General features: G+C 41.6%; 1 protein-coding gene across 1 annotated transcript in view; it reads left to right on the plus strand.

Moving 5' to 3' along the window:
• The window catches only part of CACHD1 (cache domain containing 1), a 209480-nt gene that overhangs the window by 159029 nt on the left and 23644 nt on the right, over positions 1-26807 (plus strand). The window contains exons 8-16 of the mRNA XM_042952006.1: positions 3621-3770; positions 7889-8122; positions 12363-12512; positions 13650-13773; positions 14590-14707; positions 19344-19512; positions 22667-22809; positions 23506-23687; positions 24162-24272. Of these exons, the coding sequence (XP_042807940.1) occupies positions 3621-3770; positions 7889-8122; positions 12363-12512; positions 13650-13773; positions 14590-14707; positions 19344-19512; positions 22667-22809; positions 23506-23687; positions 24162-24272 (1381 nt within the window). The remainder of the gene's footprint in view (positions 1-3620; positions 3771-7888; positions 8123-12362; positions 12513-13649; positions 13774-14589; positions 14708-19343; positions 19513-22666; positions 22810-23505; positions 23688-24161; positions 24273-26807) is intronic.

The following is a 26807-nucleotide window of genomic DNA, read 5'->3' on the forward strand; positions in this document are numbered from 1 at the left end:
TTTCTTCCAGGCACATGCTATGTCTTTGCTCCGCCCCAAGCCCTTATAATTACTCATCCATGACATTACTAATTATAAGGTTTAATTCCTCTGAGTGCCTAGGGAAGGAATATCCAAATAAGTAAAAACATAATATATCAAATTTGGCAGATCCGATATCTAAAAATGATAGGACTAGGAGAGAGGCTGGGCAGAGACAATGAGGATGTTTATAGGGTGGATGTCTTACTGTTGGAATGGGAAGGAAAAATACTTGACTACTAAAGGAGGGGCTGCAGGCTGCTGGCCTTCTGGCTTTCCAAATGTGGGCCTGTGCCTTAACACCAGCTCTCAGTGACAGCATATTTTATCTAGAGTCATAAAGCTAACTAAGTAAGGAAACTCAGAGAGTTCTCTTTTAGGTCCGTCTTACGTGTGTCCAGGCATTTATCACATATGGTACCTTTGCCGTGGGGTGATGGTTTGTTTGCCTCATACTTCAGATCAGCCTCATGGTATATCTATACTCCCCCAACTAGGGAATCAAGTAGTATTTTTTTTCCAGTCTCAAGTTTAAGTGAGAAGTTTGGGGACTAACAGTATTTCATAGGACAGTATTTACATCATTGGAAAAATATTGACATCAAGTTTAAGATGGATATTTCTAAGCTTAGAGATCTTTTTTGTGTGTGTCAGCCTTCACTTCTTAATTTCTGATGAATAAATAGTACAATTAAATTTGCAGTTAGTGGGGCGCCTGGGCGGGTTCAAGCCCCACATCGGGCTCTGTGCTGACAGCTCAGAGCCTATAGCCTGCTTTAGATTCTGTGTCTCCCTCCCTCCCTCTCTCTCTCTCTCTCTCTCTCTCTCTCTCTGCCCCTCCCCTATCATGCTCTGTCTCGCTCTGTCTCTCAAAAATAAATAAACATTAATTTTTTCTTAACTTGCAGTTAGTATTAGAGAATTATTCAACAATCATAATACACTTATTTGTGTATTAAGTTTTGGTAGTAAATAAGAAACAACAACTTAGATTGCATTTACTTCTTTGAGTCAATTTTATTAAACTCCGTTCAGTTCAATGTACAACATTGATACAACATTAATTATTCAATTCTGTATAATAAAGAATGCAGGGCGCTTGGGTGGCTCTGTCAGTTAAGCATCTGACTTCGTCTCAGGTCGTGATCTCACAGTCTGTGAGTTTGAGCCCCGCATTGGGCTCTGTGCTGACAGCTCAGAGCCTGAAGCCTGCTTCCGATTCTGTGTCTCCCTCTCTCTCTGCCCCTCCCCTGCTTGTTCTCTCTCTCTCTCTCTCTCTCTCTCTCTTAAAAATAAAGATTTTTAAATCTTTAAAAGATTTAAATATTTAAAAAAAAGAATGCTTCCAAGTTTAAAATGGAAATCTATAAACTGAAGGAAACCTAATCTTTGTATCCTCATCATTGTTAGGATAATTTTTTAAAAGGGTAACTAACGGTATTCAATTACCTATTGCTGGGTAACAAATTCCCCCAACACTCAGTCACTTAAAAAACATTAAACATTTACTATCTCAGTGTTTGTAGGTCAGGAATCTAGATACATCATAGTTGGGTGCCTCTGGCTTAAGATATCTCATGAGGTTAGTCTCACTGTTGGCCAGAGTTGATATCATTTCAGAGTTCAACTTGGGAAGGGCCAGCTTCCAAGTTCATTCACGTGGTTGCTGGAGGGACTCAATTCTGAGGGCCTCGGTGCCTGGCTTCTAACGAGGCTTCTATGAGCCATATGCTATGGCCCATAGCATAGTGTCTGACTCAGAGTGAGAGAGCCTGCACAGTGGAAGCCACTGGCTTTTTGTAACCGAATCGATTTCTTAATACCTCCCCACCCCCATTACCTCTCCTGCATTCTATTCCCGAGAAGCAAGTCTTGAAATGCAGCCCACACTCAGAGGGAGACAGTTACACGAGGGTATGGCTATCAGGAAATAGGATCACTGGCAGACCAACTTGGAGGTTGCCTACCACAGTACCTATAAAGTAACCTCACTTAAATGACAAGAATAAGGACCTGAAGAAATAAGCATATGACATACTATATAAATATTTATTTCTCAATAGAAAGGTAAACTCCCACATAGGATATCTCAATAAAAATGTATAGTGAGCCGGGGCGCCTGGGTGGCTCAGTCGGTTAAGCGTCCGACTTCGGCTCAGGTTATGATCTCGCGGTCCGTGAGTTCGAGCCCCGCGTCGGGCTCTGTGCTGACTGCTCAGAGCCTGGAGCCTGTTTCAGATTCTGTGTCTCCCTCTCTCTCTGACCCTCCCCCGTTCATGCTCTGTCTCTCTCTGTCTCAAAAATAAATAAACGTTTAAAAAAAAAAATGTATAGTGAGCCAAAGAATCTCAGATTGGAAAAACTGTGCAGAAGTCCAGCTCACTTAATTCCCTCCCTCCATTCAGTATTCAGCCTCTGTTTACTTATCTCCAGTGGTAGGAAATTCACTACTTTTATTTTGTAGTAAATCCACTTGAAGGAAATTCTTCACACTGAGTTAAAATGACCTCCTCAACCACTCTACCCACAAGCCCTAGTTGGGGAGTAATTTAATCTTGAGTGATAGGTGCTGCTTCAGACTGATAGGAGGGTTTTGTTTGGGGGAGGGGGGTGTTAAGGTTTCTTTCTCTTTTACTCTGTTTGCCATCAGCCTTTGGTTCGATCGTCTCTTGAATTAACCAGTTAGTCCTCACAACAATCCTGCAAGGAAAGTACCATCATTATCCCCATTTTGTAGACAGGCTAAGAGAGTGAGTGTAGAGAGGTTAGAAAATCTGCCTAAAATTACCCAGGCACAACTTATAAGTTACAGAGCTAGGATTTCAACACAGGTGAAATGTTTTTACTGGCTCTCATCTTGATGTTTCTACTACTCTTCTACGCTGATAAGTTTTAAAAAACAAAAATGTTTTGGGGCGCTTGGGTGGCTCAGTTAAGCGTCCAACTCTTGGTTTCAGCTCAGATCACATGGGTTCAAGCCCCAGATTGTGCTCTACGCTGACAGTGTGGAGCCTGCTTGGGATTCCCTCTCTCTCTCCCCCCCCCCCCCCCCCCCCCCCCCCCGCCCTCTGTCTCTCTGCCCCTCCCCAACCTGTGCTTTCTCTGTCTCAAAAAAATAAAATAAAAATAAAAACAAAAATGTTTTCTGGAGCTACTTAGTGTAGGGACAAATAACCTTACATTTTAAGAGCCTGTGGAAGAACTACCATCCATTTTAAAGCCTCGTCACCCTTAAACTGTTCCTGGTAAAGCCCCTGAGTCACTGAGGAAAGGATATATCGGGTCCTGAATCCTCTGTTTCAGAAGGTAAGAGAGATCTCCATCTGGGATGGCTAAATTACCACACCATGAATGCCTGAAGGAAATCACCTTTTATCTGGTAAATTTATTAGGAACTTCTCTTCAGCTGACACTGGGTAAATGAGGCCTCCTGGCCCACAAAGGGCAGGATGGAAGGGAAGCAGAGGCAGGGAAGGAGGCTGAATACCCGGCCAGGCAGGTCCTTGAGGTGGGAAAGTCCAAAGGAAATGAAAAAGAAACAGAACTGCTGCCTTTAGCTAGAATCCAACGTAACATTCAATTTGTATGTTTTTGTTTAGATACAGACATGGTCATAATTTACCTGTCAGCTGGCATCACATCAAAGGACTCTTCGGAAGAAGATAAAAAGGCAACTCTCCGCGTCATCAATGAAGAAAATAGCTTTCTAAACAACTCTGTAATGATTCTCACCTATGCCCTCATGAATGGTAGGTAGTATTTCGAGATTTTTCTTTCAGATGAAAGTTCTCTCTAAGTGCATGCTGCTTTCAAAAAAAAAAAAAAAAAAAGTAAAAAAGAGCCCTAACAGCGTGCACTTTGATGAAGGGTATGAGGAGAGACAGCTAAGCAGCTTCCTGCACAAGCCTTTCTCTCCCTAACGTTGGTATTCAGGGCATGTGTTAGGATGTCCCTCTCTCTCTTCAGCGTTCTGTCCAACCAGCTGCTCCTTTCTAAACCTTGTCCAGTTATGTGGGCTTGCAAATGATTCTGTATAGCTCCATTTTTTTCAGTTCTCCTTCATATTCTTGGATTTTGATACTGCGTTATTAACTGAGCTCATTGATTTAAGCTTCAGGAAGCCAAAATACTGACCTTGATTCATCTCTATAACCAAGTCAGTGAGCATCACGTTTCCCTGCAGAATCCCCACCTACAGCCTCTTCTGCTACTTTCTCCACCGCGGCTTCCTTAACTATATAATGGAGATAAGAATTAGCTACGTGACAGGGTTGTTGGGAAGATTAGCTCTAATGTACAGTAAACACCTGGAGAGTGTCACTTTCCAGGTACTCATGAAGGTTGATTTTGTTGCTATTAGATCAGTATGTGAAAGGGTTTCATAAATCGGCCAGTCTGAGGAGATAATATTTTTCCTTCTCTCCAACGCGTCCTCCAGTCTGAGTTCAGCCCAGTTTTCTAACTTTTCTGCTCTGTCCTGTCTCTTCACCTGTTAATGCATATTGCCCTTCCCCCAGAGTATCTTCTCCAGACCCCTTACCCTCAGTGTTCATGGCGACCATATTCGCAAAGCCATGTCTTGATCCATATGGTCTTTCATCCCTCCCATCCATTTCCAGATTTCCGTGCAGAACCACGTGGCTTTAGGGACAGTGGTTCTCATTTTAACATGCTAAGGATTACTTGGAGGTTACTGTTTAAATGCAGATTCCCAGGCAGTGCCCTCAGATTTTTATTCAGACCCTCCTAGGCAGAATGCAGGAATCTGTGTGGGTGAGCATGATTCCTTCCCAGATATTTTGTGGACTCTACATGGAAGAACTCAGGGTGTGAGGTCTAAAGGTTCTGAGTTCCAGTCTCCATTTATTAGCTGGTGGCGTGTGGCAAGTTACTTAATCTTTTTAGGCTTCAGTTATATCTGTAAAATGAAAATAATAAGATCTGCCTAGAGGTGCTGTGATAATAAATAAACAAGATACAGTGTGTTAAAAGTTCCCGACACAGGTACCTGATAAATAACAGGTCCTCAAAGCCAGTTGTAGGAGTGAATTAAAGTTTGTGTAATTTTTTTTCTGGCTTGTTATAGCTCAAAGGCCAAGGAGCCTCTGTCTCACTCTGGCTCAGGGTCAGCTCTCTGTTCAGTATTTCAGTATTCCTTGTCACCAGAGTGTTGTGCTTGCTTCTGTTAAACATGTTGTCCATTACGCTGAATGATGTGCTCACCTGTCTCCTTCCACTTTCCAGAAGAATGAGCTGCTCAGCCATGAGCCGTGTCTTAGTTTTCTATGTATTCTGAGCATCAGGCACAGGGCTGGGCACTGCCGAGGTGGGCAAGGATGGCCTGTTTTTGCCTGGGACACATATCTTTCAGTGTTATCTCTGGGTGCCATTTACTCTTTTTTCCTATGGTTTAGCTTCCTTGACTCGTGCGAGGAAGGAAGAGACAGAGGAAGGGAAGAGAATAAAGGTGGTTGGGCCTACAACATATAACATAGTGCACTGAGGTTTTGGAGATGTATTGTACAAAGTGCCTGTCCTCAAGAAGCTTGTGACTTCTTGAGAAAGACGACAGACAAGGCAGATGAATTAAATGCAATGGTAAGAAAACTTACAAGGAAGTGATCACTTACTTTCCATTAGATTCGAAGGTCTGCCCAGGCAGATACTGAGTAAAGAAGCTTCCTCGCTATCACCCTTCTCTTCAGTGGTGCTAAATCTTCCCACTAGAGTATTTTGTGCACCTGCTATACCCCTGATAATCCCACTCTTTAAAAACCTCTGGTTACTTCCCTCTAATCAACCTCAACTCTTCTTTTTTCTCCCTGTAATCTAACTGGACACAACATCGTCACTGCCAGGTTTCCGTCCTCCAAATGCCATCTCTGAGCTTTGTTCATTAAGATTGACACATGCCCTTCCTCTACCAATCAGGCTTCAGATAGGGAAGCAGAGCCGCTATGAGAATTTTGGTAAAATGAATTTATCATCAGAATTAAAGTATATGCAATTAAGGGGAAACCTGGAAAAGTAAAGATCCAGAAAGAGAAATGAACAACTCAGCGTTTAGTAACCAGCCCTGGCGTGGGTGAATAGGTTGGAGCTTGTGGGGATGTCTGAAAGCTAGGAACATCGAAGATCACTTGGGAGGTCTGCATAGAAGCCTATGAGAGGTTGTTGGCCCTCTGTGGCTGCTCTACCCGTGTGAGTTCTCAGTGAAGCATCTGGACTGAACCTAGGGTTGCCCTTGTTGAGCAAGCTAGCCTGCAGCTGAGAAAGGGAACTGAATGCAGATCAGGGAAGGTTACAACAAACTGCAACATTCTGGTCCCTCTGTGTCTGTTCCACCTCTCCAATCAGCAACACTTCACTTTTGGGCCACCATTAACCTAGAAACATACAGGAAAAGGATTCTGGGAAATATAGTCTCCAGGATGGCCATTGTTGGTGATAGAACCGTCTACCATACCTACCAGTCTGTCACTCTACTGCTACCTTAGCTTCTCATTTCATGATGTAGTACATATAATACCCAAGCTTGGATCACCTTCCAGCCCACACTGTTCTTTTTTGCCTAGTAGATGCTCCTGTTTGTTACTTTGCTTTTATGTTTGAGTCAAACAGTACATGACAAAGAAAGGAAATGTATTTTTTGCCTTTGTCTCCTTTTATCATTCATTTCTGTGAGCTTCTCAAGGATGTAAGGCCAGGGATTAATCACGCCTTTCATGTTATTTTTTCACTTTGGAGCGTACCTCTCATCTCCCCTATCTCAACTTGATGTCAAGGAAAGATAACAATAATTTGCTTCTGCCTTTTTACTATTGTTGCTCGAGTAGAACAAACTCCAAGTTATTTAAATACAATGTGTTAAGAAAATTATATCCGTTAGATCCTTGTGTGATTTTAGAAATGGACTTCAAGGCTAGAAGTATACATACTCTTTAGTTAGAAGTGATAAAGTCACATAAGACAGATGAACCATGAACTTTTCAGCTGTTGTTGTTGTTGTTTAAGACGAAATAGCTGAACATGAGGCAAAGCCTTTTTAAGACTCATTGGTTGAATCTCAGTAGTGACTGAAATCATTTGAATTTGTTTACAATGGCACCCATATGGGATCAGTTACTAATCCTTTTGACTATGTTCCAACAACAATAGCAAACCAAAATTTTTTTAAAAAGGCTTATTAAATTTATTTTTATGCTATAGATTACAGATGTTAAAGAACAGTACATCCCAGTATGTCTAAATCTTTTACAAAATTTTTAAAACCCTCTCGATGTACAAAATATACATTCAATAAATCAAATCCAGTACTGTCCTAACAGTATCAAGCATGAAAACATTTGTAATTAAAATGAGCTTAAAGACACCGGGTTTGGAGGCATCACTAAATGTAGTCCATAATGCTTCCATTGAGTTGCATGAGACTTTGGCAAGTGTTTAATAGGCAAAGAAGTAAGAAATGAAATGGTATATCACTATCCTTTAAAACTCTTAAGCTTTATCTACTATTTAAATGCCGACTTGTTAATCATTACTTTTGTTTTCAAATATTAAATGCATAAAGCTTAAACTTTTAGGGGAAAACATCAAGCCAAATGGGGCTCCTTTATTTACTCATGTGTTTCTCATAGCTGCCTTTTGAAGAATCCGTTTGCCCTCTTGGCTGTTTGAGGAAAGACACTGCCTCATGCTTTGTTCCTCAGCAAGAGTTGGTAACAGTGTCCTGGGTCTGTTGTCTCTGCAAGACCTCTTAGACATGGCAAGATTTCATCCATGCCCTTCTTAAATCTAAATGGCAAGGTTATTGTATGGCTATACACCATTTTGGTTTACACTGCCTACCTTTGGCTTTCCGTTTCAGATGGGGTGACTGGTTTGAAAGAGCTAGCTTTTCTGAGAGATCTGGCTGAGCAGAACTCCGGGAAGTATGGTGTGCTGGACCGGACAGCATTGCCTGTGATTAAAGGGAGCATGATGGTGCTGAACCAGCTGAGTAACCTAGAGACCACAGTTGGCAGATTCTATACCAACCTTCCCAACCGGATGATTGATGAAGCTGTCTTTAGCCTTCCCTTCTCTGATGAGATGGGAGATGGTGAGTCTGGGGACAACTTCCTACTAAAGGAAGGGGAAAAGAAACAGACATGGGTCCACCAAAACAGTCACTTTTAAATGTCACCCAACACCCATCTGTGAGCATTAGAAGGTCTGGACAGGCAAGGGAGTGGTCCTCCCTTTCTCTGGTCAGAGGGTGGTGTAGGTCTCTTCCATCAGTCTGGTAGCACTGTATTTTAAACAGAAATCCCAGCCCTACTTTTTCCACATTGCCCTAGCCTCAGTCAGCATAATGGATCTATTGGGGAGGATTACTAAGGATTCCCCAGTATGTTGAGTTGGAACAAAAGAGTAACTTTGCATAGCAGGTGGTAAATCTCAGATGTGTTTAGGACTTAGCCTGAGAGGTAAAGCAACATGGTATAGTCAAACAAAGACAGGTTTGGCATTAGAGGATTTTAGGCCCACTCCACCCCTTAAGTTGTTGTCCTTGACAATTTATTTAATCTCATTAGTTCCCATTTGGTCACCTGTTAAAAATGTAATAATGTCTTCCACATAATAAATCTTTCAGGTTGTTAGGATTAGAAGATTTATTGGTGCCTGGCGTACCTCTCAGTAATAATTACTGCTCTTGTCGCTTTATTATTTTACTTTTGTTATTATTACCATTATCGTTGTCATCATCCTGATGTCTCAAGTTACCCACAGTGTGATATTAGGTAAAGTGTTTAACCTTCACATGATTAACTTTCTTGGTCTACGAAATGGGAAAAATATTTCCGTCAAGGCTGTTGTGAGGATTACATGCACTAATATATGTGAAGCACTTAGAATAACGCCTAGCCGACAGTATATGCTCATTAAAAGTACAACCTTTTTCATTCCCTCTGCATATTGTTTATCCTTTCCCCCACCTGTCCCCCATTCTTCTCTGACAGAGAGGATGGAAGAAGAATCTAATGACTAGCCAGACACCATGACCACATGAGATCTTATTTTTACGTTCCAATAACTCTCACAAATACATCTAGAGAAAACCCACGTATAAAAAGTAACAGGCCAATAGAGTATGTTTTCTAGAAATTAGGTAAACATGTTTTTTCTATAAGGAAGAAATGTAGTAGCCTCTGCTATACATCAGGTTTTTTTGTGTTTTTTTTAATCCTTCCTCTTTCTGGCAGGGCCCACAGATATGTAGACTATAGAAACTCCCACCTTTAGATAAAGTTATTTCCTTTTATAGGGAAATGTCAAGTGTTAAATGCAAGTGACTTTTGATGCATCTAACCCACAGTATTGAGTGCTGGCCAAGCCTTGTGTCAGGCAGTGATGGGTAAGGCACACATCCCACCCTCAGCAAGCATGTAAGTCTGATAAGAGAAAGACAGATCGATGAATCATCTTAATACTGTGTCAGAGGAACAAAGACAGATGTGGAAACCGAGTCCTGAACAAGCACGGAGGTTTATGCAGTCAAATCCTTTGACTGTTAGTGATATCAGGCAGAGTAAGACCCTTCCTAAAATTCACCTGTACAACCCAGAGAGCTATGCAAAGGCTGTAAATCAAATTGTGGGCAGTTCTTTGGTTCCGTGCTGGCTGATGCTTTCCAAAGTTTAGTCCTCAGGGCCTGTTTACTGAATCCTCTACCGTGGGTTTCAGTGACTGGGTTACTGGTCTGTTGCATTCCCCTCCTAGAACGTGCCTTTCATGTTTATATTTTCAGTCCCTAGAATTATTGGGTGACATCTCTGCTAACTCCACAACATGGGGATGCTGAGCCTAGGAAATCCCATGTTTACTTGGCTCTAATTCAAAACCTCCACAGATTAAAATATCGGTTACTGGACATATTTCTTTTAACAAGTAAATCTATGTACTTTAGGTTAAAGTAGAGAGGGCATTTGGGGATTTCATTAAGTATAGCGAGAGCTTAGCATACTTTATTTGCCACAATGGGATGAAGAGTCTTCTGTCCAAGATGATAATTGAAAAGTAAGATGGTGTTTCTTTTTTCAGGCTTGCTCTCAACATAGCCAGAGGAGGATAGAATTCTGAAGGGAGCGTATGGTCTCAGAATATTTGTTGCACTTTGCTGCTCTATGAAGATGCTTTTAATCTTAGACACAAGCCCAGGGGAGCATGGCGTGCAGGTTATGACCTGTGTCTCCATGCTAGCCCTCATGCACTGCTCCCATCATTTATAACCCCTTTGTCCAGGGATCCCTAAGCAAAAAATCTCCTTAAGATACATTGCTAAAACCTTCTGTTGACTGCTTTGGAAATTATAATAGTGCATAACTTTTCTTTTTTCCTGTTTTATTGATTTATAATTGACATATAACATTGCATTCATTTTAGGTATACAACAAAATGATTTGGTGTGTGTGTATATATTGTGAAATGACCACTGTAATAAGCTTAGTTAACATTCATCACCCCACATAGTTAAGACTTTTTTCTTGTAGTGAGAACTTCAAAGATCTATTCTCTTAGCAACTTTCAAATCTACAATACAGCATTGTTAACTAGAGTCACCATGCTATATATTACATCCCCAGAACTTATTTATCTTACGTCTGGGCACAACTTCTCACATTTTTCAGTGTTCTGTTCCCTTCCTCCTACCAGGTGATGCATTTAATTGGCCTTTGCGACCACAAGTAAGTCACTAATACTTTGAGGGACCTCACACGGGTTTCTATATGTGGGAGTCTATTCTTTGTAGAAGACTTGAAGTATCCAATTCCCTTTCCTGGGTGTTTATAGAAGAATAGTTTTTTGATGTGCTGCTAAGGCATGAACTTGCCATTAAGTGCAGGAAAATACAGGAGTAAGATGGAGAGACACTATGCGTCTTTTTGTTTTGAGTTTTACTTGGAACCATAGGATTGTAGAACTGCTAGGGGTGCTAGAGATCATTTTGTCTCCAACACATGAACAGAGGTGGCGCCACTTAACCCAGCTCAGTAGGAGAGCTGGGAGGAGCTCTCCTGGCTGTTCGATGCTCAGGGCCACGCGCTGACCCCCAACACGTGTACGTGGTCTTTGCCTTTGCTTTTCCCTCTCCTGATTATCCTGTTGCTTTTATATGGCCTGGAGCTGCGAGTGGCTTTTATAATTAAAGAGCATGAGTGGGGGAGGAGCAGAGAGAGAGAGAGAGAGACATGGAATCTGAAGTAGGCTCCAGGCTCCAAGGCTGATGTGGGGCTCGAACTCACAAACCGCAAGATCATGACCTGAGCCAGAGTCAGACACTCAGCTGACTGAGCCACCCAAGCACCCCTAAAGCTTTTTTTAAGTTTGTTATTTTGAGTGAGAGAGTGGGGGAAGGGCAGAGAGAAGGAGAATCCCAATGCTGTTTTGGAGCCCAACATGGGGCTCAAACTCACAAACTGTTAGGTCATCACCTGAGCTGAAATCAAGAGTCAGATACTTAATTGAGCCACCCAGGTGCCCTCAAAACTTTTTTAAAAAAATAAATACAGAATATGCAACAGAGAACTTATGGCCCACAAAGCCTAAAATACTGACTGTCTAGCCCTTTACATAACAGTAGAGGAGCTCCTAACCCGAACAACTAGAAATATATTACTTTGGAAACCCACTGTCTTCTTTAGCTGCTCAGAGTTCTCAGTGGTCAGATCTTACTAGATTCTGTATCTTTCTGAGGTTTTTCACCTCATTTTCTAGTCTTTTGATAGGTTATGTTAATGAAATAAAGTACCTTATAAGCATTCCTTTGTAATCTCTTTTCGTCTAACAATCCCTAAAAATCAGTAAAGCAGTTACCACTGTGTCACTTAAGCAAATGTGGAAAGCGGGACCCAGAGAAGTTATGTCCGATGTCATATGGAAAATGCAGAAGGGGCACAGCTAGGCTAGAACCTGCATTTTTCAGTTCCTTGGCTAGTGGTCTTTCACATACAGTTGAATCTTCCCCACTTGAGGAAATAGAATGATGTAGTAAGTGCTGCTGATAATTTGCACTGATCTGGAATGGCTGGTCAGGCGAGGAAATAATGGGAAATGTACAAATTGCCTCTGAAATTAACTTGGGGTGTCTGAACCCCACAGAAGACTCTTTCTCCTGAAGTCTTGCTCACTTATGCCATCTGTGGAGGCAGTGGTTGGGTACTGGATCACACAGGTCACTTCAAGATGAGAAGATGCTAGAGGGCAGATATTAGCCTTTGGGATTCACTAGCACACAACTCCAGTCTTTGTTCGGTACATTCTCTGCTATCCCTTGGATTTGTTTTGTTTTTAAACCATAGGTTTGATAATGACTGTGAGTAAACCCTGTTATTTTGGAAACCTACTTCTGGGAATTGTAGGTGTGGACGTGAACCTGGCTTACATCCTCGAAGACGTGACGTATTACCAAGATTCTTTGGCTTCCTATACTTTTCTCATAGATGACAAAGGTAATCGGCTAAAAATTAATCAGAGGGAAGAATGATTTGTTTTTTGTAACCTGAAGAAAATGATCTGTAGATATTCTGATACTAACAAAGTAGGAAAATCATAGTATTTACAGAAAAATAGTGTGCCTAGAACTGCTCATTTGTAGTGGAACAAATTCTTTGTGGAACACCATGAAGATGGCAGAGTGAACCTGAAAATGACACACATTTGTTTCTATATTGCACTGAGGGGTAGGTAACAGTTATTTGAAACATCAGGAAATTAGACTCCAGGACTGAGTAACACATAGAATGTGATCCTTTGGATTTTTTCTATATCCTTATCTTTAAATTCACTCGTGTTGGGGCGCCTGGGTGGCTCAGTCGGTTAAGCGCCCGACTTCAGCTCAGGTCACGATCTTGCGGTCAGTGAGTTCAAGCCCCGCGTCGGGCCCTGGGCTGATGGCTCAGAGCCTGGAGCCTGCTTCTGATTCTGTGTCTCCCTCTCTCTCTGCCCCTCCCCCGTTCATGCTCTGTCTCTCTCTGTCTCAAAAATAAATAAACGTTAAAAAAAAAAGTTTAAAAAAAAAAATAAATTCACTCGTGTTAAGGTTTAGGTGATAGAACATCTTTATTTTTTTTTTTTTAACGTTTATTTATTTGTGAGACAGAGACAGAGCATGAACGGGGGAGGGGCAGAGAGAGAGGGAGACACAGAATCAGAAGCAGGCTCCAGGCTCCGAGCCATCAGCCCAGAGCCCGACACAGGGCTCAAACTCATGGACCGCGAGATAGTGACCTGAGCTGAAGTCGGACGCTCAACCGACTGAGCCACCCAGGCGCCCCGATAGAACTATCAGCGCCCCGATAGTTTTGTCTTTATAAAAACGAAAACCCAGTGACTAGTACCTCCAAGATATTCTCGATTAGACTCTTGTTCCATAACTTAAGGCATCTTTCTACACTTCAAGTTTTACGCAAGAACACGTAAAACAAGTTCCGTTTCTATTGGACTGGCGAGTTACACACTGGGATGTTGAGTATTGGCAGTCATCCCGGGGTATCCCACATTTCAAATGTGTGATAGTCACTTATATTAGAATCAGCACTTCTTCCAGCATGTTTCCCGTAGCTCATGTCTTTGTTTTTTTATTTCAGGGTATACACTTATGCACCCATCTCTCACCAGGCCATATTTACTCTCAGAACCCCCACTTCATACTGACATCATTCATTACGAAAATATCCCCAAATTTGAGCTGGTTCGGCAGAATATCCTAAGGTAAGGAAAAGGTGAAAGTTATAGTAGTTGTTTTTTTGTTTTTTGGTTTTTTCCCTGAAAAAAAATAGGACCTTTTGAGGTCCAATACGAGTGTGTATTATAGGATATAAAACAAGTATAAAAATTAATGTTATTAAAAGTATCCTCCGTGAATTTTTCATAAGAATAGTAGGTAAAACTTTGTAGAACAACAGATAGCCTCTTAAAACTATTAGGGAAAATGTCTTGTAAATCAGATTCTTTGTTCACATTGCCATTAATTTATAAAATCAGGTATGTTATCTCATTTAAAAAAAAAAAACTCCCAATTGTACTAAAATGAAAAAAAAAAACGGTAAAATAGAAGGTTAAGTTGAGGACCAGCTTTAGAGCATGCCAAAAAATAGCTTGGCAAAGCAGCATCCATTCCATTGACAGCACAATCATATACAACATTTTCTTTTGAAATAAAGAACAGATTGGATTTTTTCCAACCGTGATACATTATTTTGGCAGATGGTAACCTATAGAGAAACGGGTCTTTGTGCTCATTGGCTGTAAATTAATGACTGAGTGATTCGAGACAAGTTTGTCTCTGGAAAGAATTAGAATGGGAGCGGGGACGGCAGGGGTAGAGCATAAGGAATATTTTTAGTGCTGAGCTGACATCATGCTTTTACAAAATTGAAAATTTCACATTATCTCTTTCCAAAGTGATGAGCTTCATTGCTTTTCAAAATCAGGAGGTGGTCATTGACTCACAGCTTCTTCTCTGCCTTTAATTAAGAGCTTAATTTTATCTTTTGCCTGAAGTATTTCATTCTGTTGCCAACACAGCCTCCCTCTGGGCAGCCAGATAATCACTGTCCCTGTGAACTCATCCCTGTCCTGGCACATAAACAAGCTGCGAGCCACCGGAAAGGAGGCCTACAATGTCAGCTACGCCTGGAAGATGGTGAGTTAACAGGACGTCTTGGCAGGGGAACTGGGGGTTACATTGCTACTGATGCAGCAACTCCAGGGAACTTAGATCCCATAATGTTACTCACCAATTTTAAAGGGGTTGGAAAAAGAGCAGATTCCACAGGTGTCCTCTTTTTTGTTTGTAAAAGCAATCATTTTTCATGTTGAATGACTCAAACCGTACAAAAGGATATAAAGTAAAAAGTAAACTTTGCCCTTCCCTCTCTCCTGCCCTTGACCTACCATTCCCCCAGAAGTCACCACTTTGATCAGCTTCCAGAAAATGTTCACATACAGGCATCTATATCTGGGCATGTGCATGCACGTTTAGTGGCTGTGTAGTGTAATGTTGAATTGATGGACCAAATTTCTTTAAATAAGTCCATCAATATACATTTAGATTATATCCAGTGAGGTGTGTGTGTGTGTGTGTGTGTGTGTGTGTGTGTGTTTAATCATTTTAAACTCGGGTTGTGGAAGTTAGGAGTTGAAAAAGAGATATGAGGGGCATATAGGCGACTCAGTCGGTTAAGCATCTGACTCTTGATTTCGGCTTAGGTCATGATGTCATGGGTTTGTGGGTTCGAGCCCCATATCGGGCTCCTTGCACTGGCATTGTGGATCCTGCTTGGGATTCTCTCTCTCTCTGCCCATCCTGTGCATGCTCTCTCTCACTCAAAATAAGTAAATAAACTTAGAAAAGATATGAAAGCATAAATGCCCTCTACTGACATTTTCCAAGGCAAAGAAACTTTTGGATTAGAATGTTCACCACCAGCAGATGGACAGTGAAGTGATCGCCTGTGGCCCCCACTTCAGCTTCCTTTGACTAGCTTCATTCAGATAGCAGGCCCTCAGTCAGGCGTTCAAGCACACAGTGCCCACAGTACTCTTGTCACTGCCCTTTACTCCCTCTTCCCTGCAGAGAATCAATGCTGTTATGGGGTTCTTGACATTGCAGTTGGCCAAAAGTAGAGTGGACTTTCATTTTTTTAACCACCTTTAATTCCCTTACATGGCCATATCTGGTGTTTAACCCATCGACTCTAAATGGATCTACATATTCATCTCTTTAAGAATGACTTACTGAATATCTAACTGTGAGCTAAGAAGGAAATAGAGGAATGCTCCTCTCTCTGCCCTCATAGAGCATCCAGCCCAGTGGTGGATGCAGACAGACAGCTTGACCCAGCATCTCTGTCTGGTATAGGAATGACAGGAATTGGAAGTAGCCAACATGCCTTTAGACAGGACTGTCCTCCGACCTTCTTGTTCCGTTCTTAAAGGATCATTGTGGCAACAATGATTTCTATGACGGAAGTAAAAGCAAACAAAATAATAAATGAAATCTTTTGAGAAACTCGCAGTTTGCAAGCCTGATTCTACTGGTTTTTTGTTTTTTTTGTTTTAGTGTTTATTTTTGAGAGAGAGAGAGAGAAAGAGCATGAGCAGGGATGGGGACAGAGAGAGAGGGAGACAGAATATGAAGCAGGCTCCCAGCTCTGAGCTGTCAGCACAGAGCCCGATGTGGGGCTTGAACCCTTGAACTGTGAGATCATGACCTGAGCCGAAGTCGGATGCTTAACTGACTAAGCCACCCAGGCCCCTCTTCTGGTATTTTACTGTTTGATAATACAGAGTTCAGGATAGTCAAAGTATTTTGAAATTCTCTTAGCTCATTTTCAGGATTTTTTTTGAGAATGATTGCATCACATGCCCTTATTGTTACATCATTTGTAAATAAGAATGAATGGCTTAATTTTCACATCAGAAAGGGTAAGTTATGGGGCACCTGGATAGCTCAGTCAGTTAAGCATCCAACTTTGGCTCAGGTCATGAACTCACAGCTCATGAGTTCCAGTCCCGTACTGGGCTCTGTGCTGACAGCTCGGAGCCTGGAGCTTGCTTCAGGTTCTGTGTGTGTGTGTCTCTCTCTGTCCCTCCCCTGCTCGTGCTGTGTCTGTCTCTCTCAAAAATAAATAAACATCAAAAAAAATTTTTTTAAAAGAAAGAGTAAGCCATACACCAGAATACTCCACTGAAAAATACTTTTATATTTGAAATCGGAGATTATGTACCACTAATATATCCTAATCGAAAGCAGCTCCATTGCATCCTGAGAAAATCTCTACCTTATTTTGCTGGCATTAAGAGAAAGGTGGATGGGCACCTGACCATCTCAGTCGGTGGAGCGTGTGACTCTTGCTCTTGGGATTATGAGTTCAAGACCCATGTGTGGGTATTACTTACAAACAAAATCTTTAAGAAAATGAATTTTTTATTAGAAAGAGAAAGGAGATACAGGCATTTTTAAGACCCTTTTTACACAGTAGATAAACCCAATGTTAACATTTTGGGAAGAAGTATCATCTTAAGATAGTTTTACTTCAGTGATACCAAGAAATTCTGGCCATTCTATGTAGCCAAATGGATACAATCGTGTAATCACTTCAGGTAGAAGTGTTAGCTCTCTCAGAATTCTGAAACTGTCAAGAACATCGCTATGAAGTGAAAAAGTAAAGAGATAATAAATAATGAGATTGAAGTTAAAGAGGCTTGCCAGGTTACCCGGCCAAAAGAGCATATAATTTTAAGTTATCTTTGTGCGGGGTGGGGGGGAACATATACTCCCCCCGTCTTCAGGAATAAAATGGATCCTTCTACTAAATGTAATTCAAATAGATTCAGCTTATATTGAGAATAATTATTTGAACTGCTTAGCATCCATAGATACAGCAGATACTTATGGATTATATTTCACTGACTTAATTTAAATAGAATGTGAGAGATTATGTTAGCAGCATTAAGAGATTACTACTCTGTCACTGTGCAGCTCAAGTCCATCTTTGAGCATTTGAGGAGACTGCATACCGAGACAGAAGAAAGTACTGACTTCAGAAGATATTACAGTGTTCCTGTGTGACACAGGAATGGCTCACTTTAAAACGTGAGTCCCGTGGGCAATCAGTGAAAAAAAATACTCCCCGGTGCTGGAGAGCCCTTCTAGATACATTATGGTTCCTTAATGCAAAGACTGTTTCAGCTAAGAACACAATAAGAAGACCTGTACTGGAATCAGTTTTCCTTTCCAACTAAGAACTATTGAAGTGTTTCTTTTAGATGCTTAGGGTAACTTTTTAAATTTTTTTTAAACATTTTTATTTATTTTTGAAAGAGAGAGTGAGTGGGAGAGGGGCAGAGAGAGAGAGGGAGACACAGAATCTGAAGCAAGCTCCAGGCTCTGAGCTGTCAGCACAGAGCCCGACATGGGGCTCAAACTCATGAGCCGTGAGATCATGACCTGAGCCAAAGTTGGACACTCAACCAACTGAGCCACCCAGGTGTAGATGCTTAGGGCAACTTCCAATTGTTCTCTTATAGAACAGACCCGAACCTACAATTCTGGTCCTTCTGACGAAGTGTTCTGTCTTTTGGTTCCTTGGAACATGTAACACAGCACACAAAGGTGACTGCGTGCGTTGGGAAGAGGGGAAATAGTAAATGCCACTTGAGAACACTATTATTTTCTAATTTGTGGGTGGAGGAAGAGAATTAAATTTGCTAATCTAACTGAATATCCTTGACAGCAGTTCCAGGAAGATGCAAATTTCTCCCATGTTTAAAGAGATTCTGCAGCCATCTTCGTAAACCCTAAATTATACTTAACTCTAACCTGCCTACTTAAATTTCTCCTTGATTATGAAATTAATCCTTTGGGCTGCATTACTTCTCATTGTCCTATGGTTTTAACTTAGTTCTGGCTATTACCCTTTCCATTTGTTGACAAACCATCTTTCAGATAGATTCGGCCTGCTCCTTCTTTAATGGACTTACAGAAGTTTGGCTGTCTTGTATTTTTAACTTTAAGAAACTAGAATTAAGTAGCTTGCCTCGGTTTTGATTCATTGGTAGACGGTTTTTCCCAAGAACTTTACTTATGTGTCCATTTCTGAGAGCCAAATGGGTTTGGAAGTATTCCTATTTGTACATAGGAGCTTGATAAATTAGGCTGAGCTACGGTACATTTGCCTATTCTGGTCTGAAATGATAAGTCAGGCAGGCTTTGTGAGGCAGCCATGGGATTTGTACTTTTCACGAGTCTGAGATCCTGTCCATCTCCAACCAGGAAAGGAGAAAGCATTAGTCAGGAATACAATGAATAAACCAGATTCTGTATGGGCTGTGTACATAAATTTAGAATTGGCTTTTGAAGTAGTCAATTCTTGGAATACTCATTGCAAAACCAACTATATATTTTGAAATACATTTCAAATCCAAACAGAAGTAAGTGCTGTATTTTCGTGCCGTGCTCCAACTTGTATTTGTCAGCTTAAATAAGCAAAAAGGCCATAGGGTTGCTGTTCCAAAGGGACTATTCTGTAATCCCTTCATTAGCTCCATGATTTTCTGTTACATACGTTCTTTTCCCTCCATCAGAAAGGAAAATAGAACATGTAGTCATTTGCCAGAGATATGTTCTCTCACCCCATCCTCGCAGCTTTCATTCACTCATCAAATATTTTTCTGTGTGGGATAGAGACAGAGATAGCAGAAAATAATGTAGGTGAAGTCACTACCTCTAGGAACCTGTGTTTTCTGGATTAGAAATTCTTTACTGATTTTTCCAGGTACAAGACACTTCCTTTATTCTCTGTATTGTGGTGATACAACCGGAAATACCCGTCAAACAACTGAAAAACCTCAACACCGTCCCCAGCAGCAAGCTGCTCTACCACCGGCTGGACCTCCTGGGCCAGCCTAGCGCCTGCCTTCACTTCAAACAGCTGGCGACTCTAGGTGAGGCCCTTTGCACTTTGCAGTTTCCTTTGTGGGCTTACTCATAGCAGCTCACGATAAATACCTGCTTGAATTTAGAGGGAAAAAAACTAAAACAACAAAAACGAAAAAACACCTGGATGTTGAATGGCAGCAGTGCTAGTTTGGGGATACAAATGTGAAAACCGTATGAGGCCTTGCCTTGGGTCCGGTTCTCTGGCAGATGAGGATTTGTGTGTTGGTGATTTATTAAGGATGGGCTCTAAGAAGAAACTAGGGAAGAAGTGAGGGAAACAGGATAGCGAAGGAGGAGAAAGCAAGCAAGAGTTGGATTTTCGGTGAAGTCCCAGCCTCAGCCTAATCCCGTAGCGGGGCTTTGGAGTGTAAATTACACTGCAGAGTTTGCCCAGACTGAGGAGAGGGAGCTGGACTTTCATATTCCTTTGTATCTTTCAGCTTTCTGCTAATGCTAGGCAGAGAGGTTTTCGTAGCCCAAAGGCAGTCCGTCAGATAGTCACCAGTCTGGCCCATTAGAGGCCAGCCCAAAGATATGGAGACAAGGAGATATAGGGCTACAGGGTAAGACGTGGAGAAATAGTAAATGGGATTCAAGGGTAGCACGCCCATATATCTACATAGCATACCTGTTTCTGTCGCGGGCCCCTGTCTCCAAAAGAGCGTAGGAAATAGGCAGATAATTCAAAGGAAGCGATTAGCTCCTGTAGATGAGGACATATGGATTTATCAGAATTCAAAATTTTCCCAAGCTCCCTCAGAAAGTAGCAAGGCTGAAATGTGACTCCCGCTCCTTCTGTGCCATGGTGCCACCTTTTATTGCATGCCACCATGTGCCAGGCACATACTGGACATTCGTGCAGGACTCCTAGTACTGCGAAACAAGCACTCTCTTCTTCACTGTTGGAAATTGTTTGGATTCAGAAAGGTGACTAAGACTCCTTAGATAACTGGCAAATCCCTATCGATGATAGGGATTTTGAGGCAAAGTGTTAAATATATGTCAGAACCCCCATCAAGAGGGCTGAAGGAGGGACATTGTCTTTCTCGGTACACAAAGAGGACTTTTTTAAGTTTTCTCTCTCAATCCGCATTTCTCCCTCAAAGTGCGTCAGCCTTTGCGCAAATGGCCAGTCTCTGTCACTACAAGAAAGGCCCACTTTCATTGTCTCTCCTTTGGCCCTACTCTTTTGTCCCTGAAGCATTTTGGTGTTTTTTATATTATTGTATAATTCTTATTTTGTTGTTTTTCTTTTTTAAAAAAATTTCTGGTCTCTCCAACCGGCTCCTAAGTTCTTTGAGTTCAAGGACTGTCCTCCCTCTCTGGCACATCTGTGCCCGGAAGACCTCATGAGCATATGCACATGAATCCACAGCACACTGCTAGGCAGACTTACCTTTTTAAGCTTTTGTTTTCTTCTCCTCGATAGGAATATAACACTAATCTCCCAGGCTATGCCATGGTGGTATCATGAGAATTAGCATTACTGGAAGCAGTATCTTTTGATATTAGCAGACTACATAATTCTGACCTGTCCTACTGAGGATAACCGAAAATGGATAGCAACTTGAGGGGAAAAAAAAATCTTCCTGAAAAGTATCAAAGAACTAACATGGTAGCTAGGAATTGGATCCAAGTCTAGGAGAAAAGAAGAACCCAGAGAAGGAGGCCACTGTTAAAGCCACATTTGCAATGCACCTATTTACCAATCCAGGAGAAACAACTGTGAAATTAAGCTGTGCTTTAGGGGGGGGTGCCTGGGTGTCTTAGTTAAGCATCTGACTTCGGTGCAGGTCATGATCTCACAGCTTGTGAGTTCAAACCCTGCATCAGGCTCTGTGCTGACAGCTCAGAGCCTGAAGCCTGCTTCAGATTCTGTGTCTCCCTCTCTCTCTCTGCCCCTCCTCTGTTACCCTCCATCTTTAGGGTATGTGTGAATTGAAACTAAAGAAGCCCTTGACTTGATTCCTACCATCTGAGTGGTCTAAGGAAACTCACACATTAACTAGTCATGGACTAGTTGAATGTTGAACACCAAAGCTCCATAATGCAGCTCTTAGACTGGTACCCTGTCATCTTATTGAGAACTGTCTCCATCTACCCACCCTGCCTCATCTTGGGGTGTGGCACCTGGCAGAATCAAACAACAGTCCTCTCTGTAGAAAGGACTCCCTCATCCTGTTAGGATTCAACTCTTTCCAGAAATTTATTTTTAAATGCCATGTCCTGCATCAGAGGTAGCCAGGCCACAAGGAAACAAGATACCATGAGTGAGAACTAACAAAAAGAATGGAAAATGACCTACAGATTTGAGATTGGACATATGACTGGTGCTTTCCTAAAGAGTCTAAAAATGTAAAATTGAAGTAAGAAATTTCACAGAAATGTCAGTTTTTGTTTCATAATGTAATTCACTGTGAGGATTTGGGGCTTAAATAGATCAAACTGGGTTTTCCTCTTAGGACCAACAATTAAATCATACCTACAGTAACCAGTCTATAAACTTTTGTTTATGCCAAGTTTGGCTATCCCTGTCTGTGCGAAGAATTTTTTTATTTGATTTTTTGCATTGACTCCACAATTCCATTTTTCCTTCCTTTGAAATATTAGTACCAATATGGACAGTCGTAGTTAACACTCACAAGGCATTTGTCACATGCTCTGGCACCATTCTACAAGCTTTACATTTATCAACTCATTTGCTTTACATAAATTCACTGATGTATTGGTGCTATAATTGCCTACTTTGCAGATGACAAAAGCATCACATACATTACAACTTACCCCCCATCACGTGGCCAGGAAATGGTCGAGCTGAGACTCAACCTAGTCTGGCTCCATGTGCTATGCTGTTCCTTAATCCTAGTAAGTGTGAGATACTATGTGTAGACTTAAAAGATTTTGAGCATTTGCATTTTAGGCACTTGTATCTGTTTGTACATGTATCTCTTATGGTTCACTCATGACTATAAACTCCCTGAGGGGAGAGAATGAGGGCTTTTTCCTTCTAAGCTCTTAGTGTTGAGTTGTTTGCTCTCCCTGTGGAAGACTTGAGGCCACCATAGCTAACAGATTGGCAGAGCCTTAGCGATGCTTTTGTTTGGGCCTGAGATGAAGTCTCCGTGTTCTCAGGCCTGGCTTTGTTTGCTTCTCTTTCAGAAAGTCCAACTGTCATGCTGTCTGCTGGCAGCTTTTCCTCCCCATACGAACACCTCAGCCAGCCAGAGACAAAGCGAATGGTGGAACACTACACGGCCTATCTCAGTGACAACACCCGCCTCATTGCTAACCCAGGGCTCAAAGTGAGTGCTGGCCTGGGGCCCCACTTCTGCCGTACCCCCTCCACAGGCCTGGGAGGGGGCACTGTCAGTGAACCTTTGAAGCGGGAAGCCCAGCTCTGGATCTGTGCCTCTCAGCTGGAGAGCCAGAAAGACAGCGTGTGGCCCCCGGGAGGCTGGTCGGCGATGACCCTACCGAGGGATTAAGAAGCCCTGTGGGCCAGATGAAGAATCTCTTTCAGGCCTTAGATGCACTAGGAGTTTTCTAGGTAGGGGGGTGTGACTTAGAGATCAGTGGAACTTTCCCAGCCCCATTTTTCCCAGGGGAAAGAAGTAAAGTTCCCCTATGGTCTGTTGACATAAACATGACGAAGTTTAAAGAGCAGAGATTTAGCTGGGATGTGCGTGTGCGTGCGCGTGCGTGTGCGTGTGTGTGTGTGTGTGTGTGTGTGTTTGATGCTTCACTATAGGATCTTTCTTCTTAAATGCAGAAAGCCTCACTAGGATGAACAATTGAGTAAATCACACATCCACTGACTATGTTTCAGGGAGCTTTTGTTTTCACCAAGTTTGGCTGTATCCATCTGCTGTGGAAAGATTTTTAAGAAGTAATTGGGCTTGGCTTCTCTGCAAGAGAGCTTTAGGAAGCCCTGCCAGCAGCCCACTCTCTTTTCATGTGAGTCTTAAAGGATCCCTGCCATGTCTTCCTTTGTTTCCCAGTTCTCTGTCAGGAATGAAGTAATGGCCACCAGCCACGTCACAGATGAATGGATGACACAAATGGAAATGAGTAGCCTGAACACGTACATTGTCCGCCGTTACATAGCAACACCCAATGGCGTCCTCAGAATTTATCCTGGTTCCCTCATGGACAAAGCATTTGATCCCACTAGGAGACAATGGTGAGTTTTAGGAGCTTCCATTATCAAAGGTTCCCCCCAAATCCTGGAGAGACATGATAAGTACATACAATAAAGCAACTTCAGGCAGTCACATTAAAGAAGATACTTTTATGGCAGTGAAAACATGTTTTTGAATCTTTTTTTTTTAATGCAGTATTAACAGATTTGTGGGTTTCCTCTGTCTACAGTGTTTTCATCTCTTACTGAAATTTTGAGACTGAGATGTTTTATACTTGGCCATTTCTATTCCTTTGGGTATTTTGTTTCAGTCTTACCTTGTATGTAATATGCCCATAGTGGGGATATTTAATGTCACTGCACATGATCATGGCATCAAATTATAGCTCATATATGACCTATGAAAAAATGAACATATATAAATTCAGAAACTTTTTTTTACAAGTTCACTTTTCTTTGAAATTTAGAGAGTTTTTTCATACCCTAAAGATAACACGACTTTGTCTTGTCTGTTAGGTATCTCCATGCGGTGGCTAATCCAGGCTTGATTTCTCTGACTGGCCCTTATTTGGATGTTGGAGGAGCTGGTTATGTAGTAACCATCAGTCACACGATACATTCATCCAGGTAATATTTTAATTAATATTTTAGTCATTTTTTTAAACACCTCAAGAATATTTTGAAAATTTGGAAGTAGAGTAGACAACCAAGGATTAGTGGCAAAAGCATGATCTTTGATGTGAGCAGTCTGGGGTTTGAATATCTTCTCTAGCAGTGTCCTCATGGATTTCCTGAGCTTCCTCCTGTTCTCTGTAAAATGGGGATAATACCTACTTCACAAGATCATCATGTGATTGAGTCAATGAAAAGCTCTTAGTCCTATTATGAAGAAGATCCTTTAGAAGAAGAAAAAGATAGAATCCGTAGGGCAGTTTGTAGAAATACCAATCTTAACCAATTGAAGAAATCCCAACAAGAGCCTGACCGTTATTACCAGAGAATACTTTCCCAAGCAAAGGAGCATGTGTAGTGAAGGAAAAAAAAAGTATCAAGACCCCAATTTTATTACCTCTTTTATTCTAACTTCTTAGAATTATATAGGAGTTTGTTATTTTTGTTATTGTTAATTTGTCCTTATACTGTCTCTTGAAAAATGAAAAAGCATTTTGAAAACTGACTTTCCAACAGTGCTATTAAATGTCAGCATGACTGTAAATACATTCCGGGTGCTTTGTATTTCAGACTTTTGAGGTTTCAGTATTTAAGCGACAAATGTCAGTGAAACATTGGGTAGAAAGGCAGGTCACATACATTGTTTTAATCCCTTCATTATACAAATAGATGTTTTTCCCTAGCAACCAAGAAAGCCCATATTTTGACTGGTACCTATAATGATGCCTTAAAATTTATGGGAGACAGATTTTTCTTGCTTAACTTTATGCTTTTCGCTGGTGCTCATTATGTATCAGATGATTGACATTCAGGAGAATTCTTCTAACGCAAGTTCATTGGGAGCAAGAATTGGGAAAGCAGTACTGTGTTGGAATTTCAATATCATGACCTGTGTCTCCATGGAAAGCAGGGTCCTGCCGCCAGCCAAACAGTGATTGTTTTGCAGGGCATGGTATCTTTTTGGCTCTGTCACATATGAACAAGTAAACACCTATTTAGAACAGAACTTTTCAATGTTTTCCTTAACAGACCATCTGTCAGGCATACCCTACTATTGTCTGAATAATGAGACTTGACATCTCCCATATATTCTAATCAGTTGGGAAAAAGTAAACAAGGTGGCTTGAGGAGACAGCAATCACCTTGGTCTTTGATGACAATGACAATGGGCCAGCACTGGGCTTCAGATGTTGGGGGTAGGGGTGGCAGGAAGAGAATGACTGCCTGTGTGTGTCTTTCTTGGTATCTGTTCCATCGGACTCTGCTACCTGCTGCTCGTTATGCCATTATCTCTTCTATACAGTATTCTCGTGTGTGTCGGGGGGAGGGGGTGGCCACAGAGAGGTGCAGATTTTAGTGCTCTTTTACATTTGTGGACATGTTTTTGTTGAAATTTGAATGGGTTAAAGAAGCTTCATTTAGCTAATGTATAAATATTTATGATGTCAGCCCAAATGAAGCATGATGGAAATATGATGGGATTTCAAGTTAGAAAAACCTTCAATTCCCTTAATTGGCTACTTTTCACAATGTGCTTAACCTATCCAAGGTTAGTTCTTCGACTTTAACAAGAGTGAAAAGTGGCCATTGAAATCCTGGGTCCTGCCCACCAGTCATTCACTGAGAGTGTATTCCAGGAATGAGCATCTGCTCTTGCTTTGATCAATATGCAGTCCCGTGGACTTGATCATTTGAACATCTTCCTTAGCTGAGCATGCTTTTATGACTTAAAGCTGTGTATTTTTCACTCCGCCTAGTTGAGAACACAGGGCAACTACCACTTCTGGTTCTCAACTAAAGCAACTGTAGCTTTAATGGATGTACTTTGTTCAGGTGATTACCGGTGATTTTGGTCTCATGGGCCAACTTGAGAACCTAACCTCCTCCTAAGATGTGATTCCACTCTGGTAATGTGTGTTTGCCATTTACTACTTCTATGACTATAAACGAGTTCCTTTTTGCCTTGGTTCCCTCATTTCTGAAAGAAGGATAGGGTAGCCTGGGTGTCGCAGTTGGTTAAGCATCAGACTCTTCATTTCGGCTCAGGTCATGATCTGGTGGTTGTAAATCAAGTCCCGTTTTGGAACCTGCTTGGGATTCTCTCTCTCCCTGTCCCTCTGCCCGTCCCCTGTTCATGCACACGCATAGTCTCTTGCTCACTCTCGATAAATATATTTTTAAAAAGGTTATTAAGGTTGGGGTGCCTGGGTGACTCAGTTGGTTAAGTGTCTGACTCTTGGTTTCTGCTCAGGTCACGATCTCACGATCGTGAGTTCAAGCCCCGCCTCAGGCTCTGCACTGACAGTATGGAGCCTGCTTGGGATTCTCTGCCCTCCCTCTCTCTGCCCCCTTTCCCCCCTCACACTGTCTCTCTCTCTTTCAAAATAAATAAACTTAAAAAAAAAGATTTAAAAATAACAAAAATAAAAAGAATATTAAGGCCTATCTCAGATGATTAGGGATTATGTGAAATAATATATGTAAAGCCCT

This window comes from Panthera leo, chromosome C1 (assembly GCF_018350215.1).
Source record: "Panthera leo isolate Ple1 chromosome C1, P.leo_Ple1_pat1.1, whole genome shotgun sequence".
Lineage (NCBI taxonomy): Eukaryota > Metazoa > Chordata > Mammalia > Carnivora > Felidae > Panthera > Panthera leo.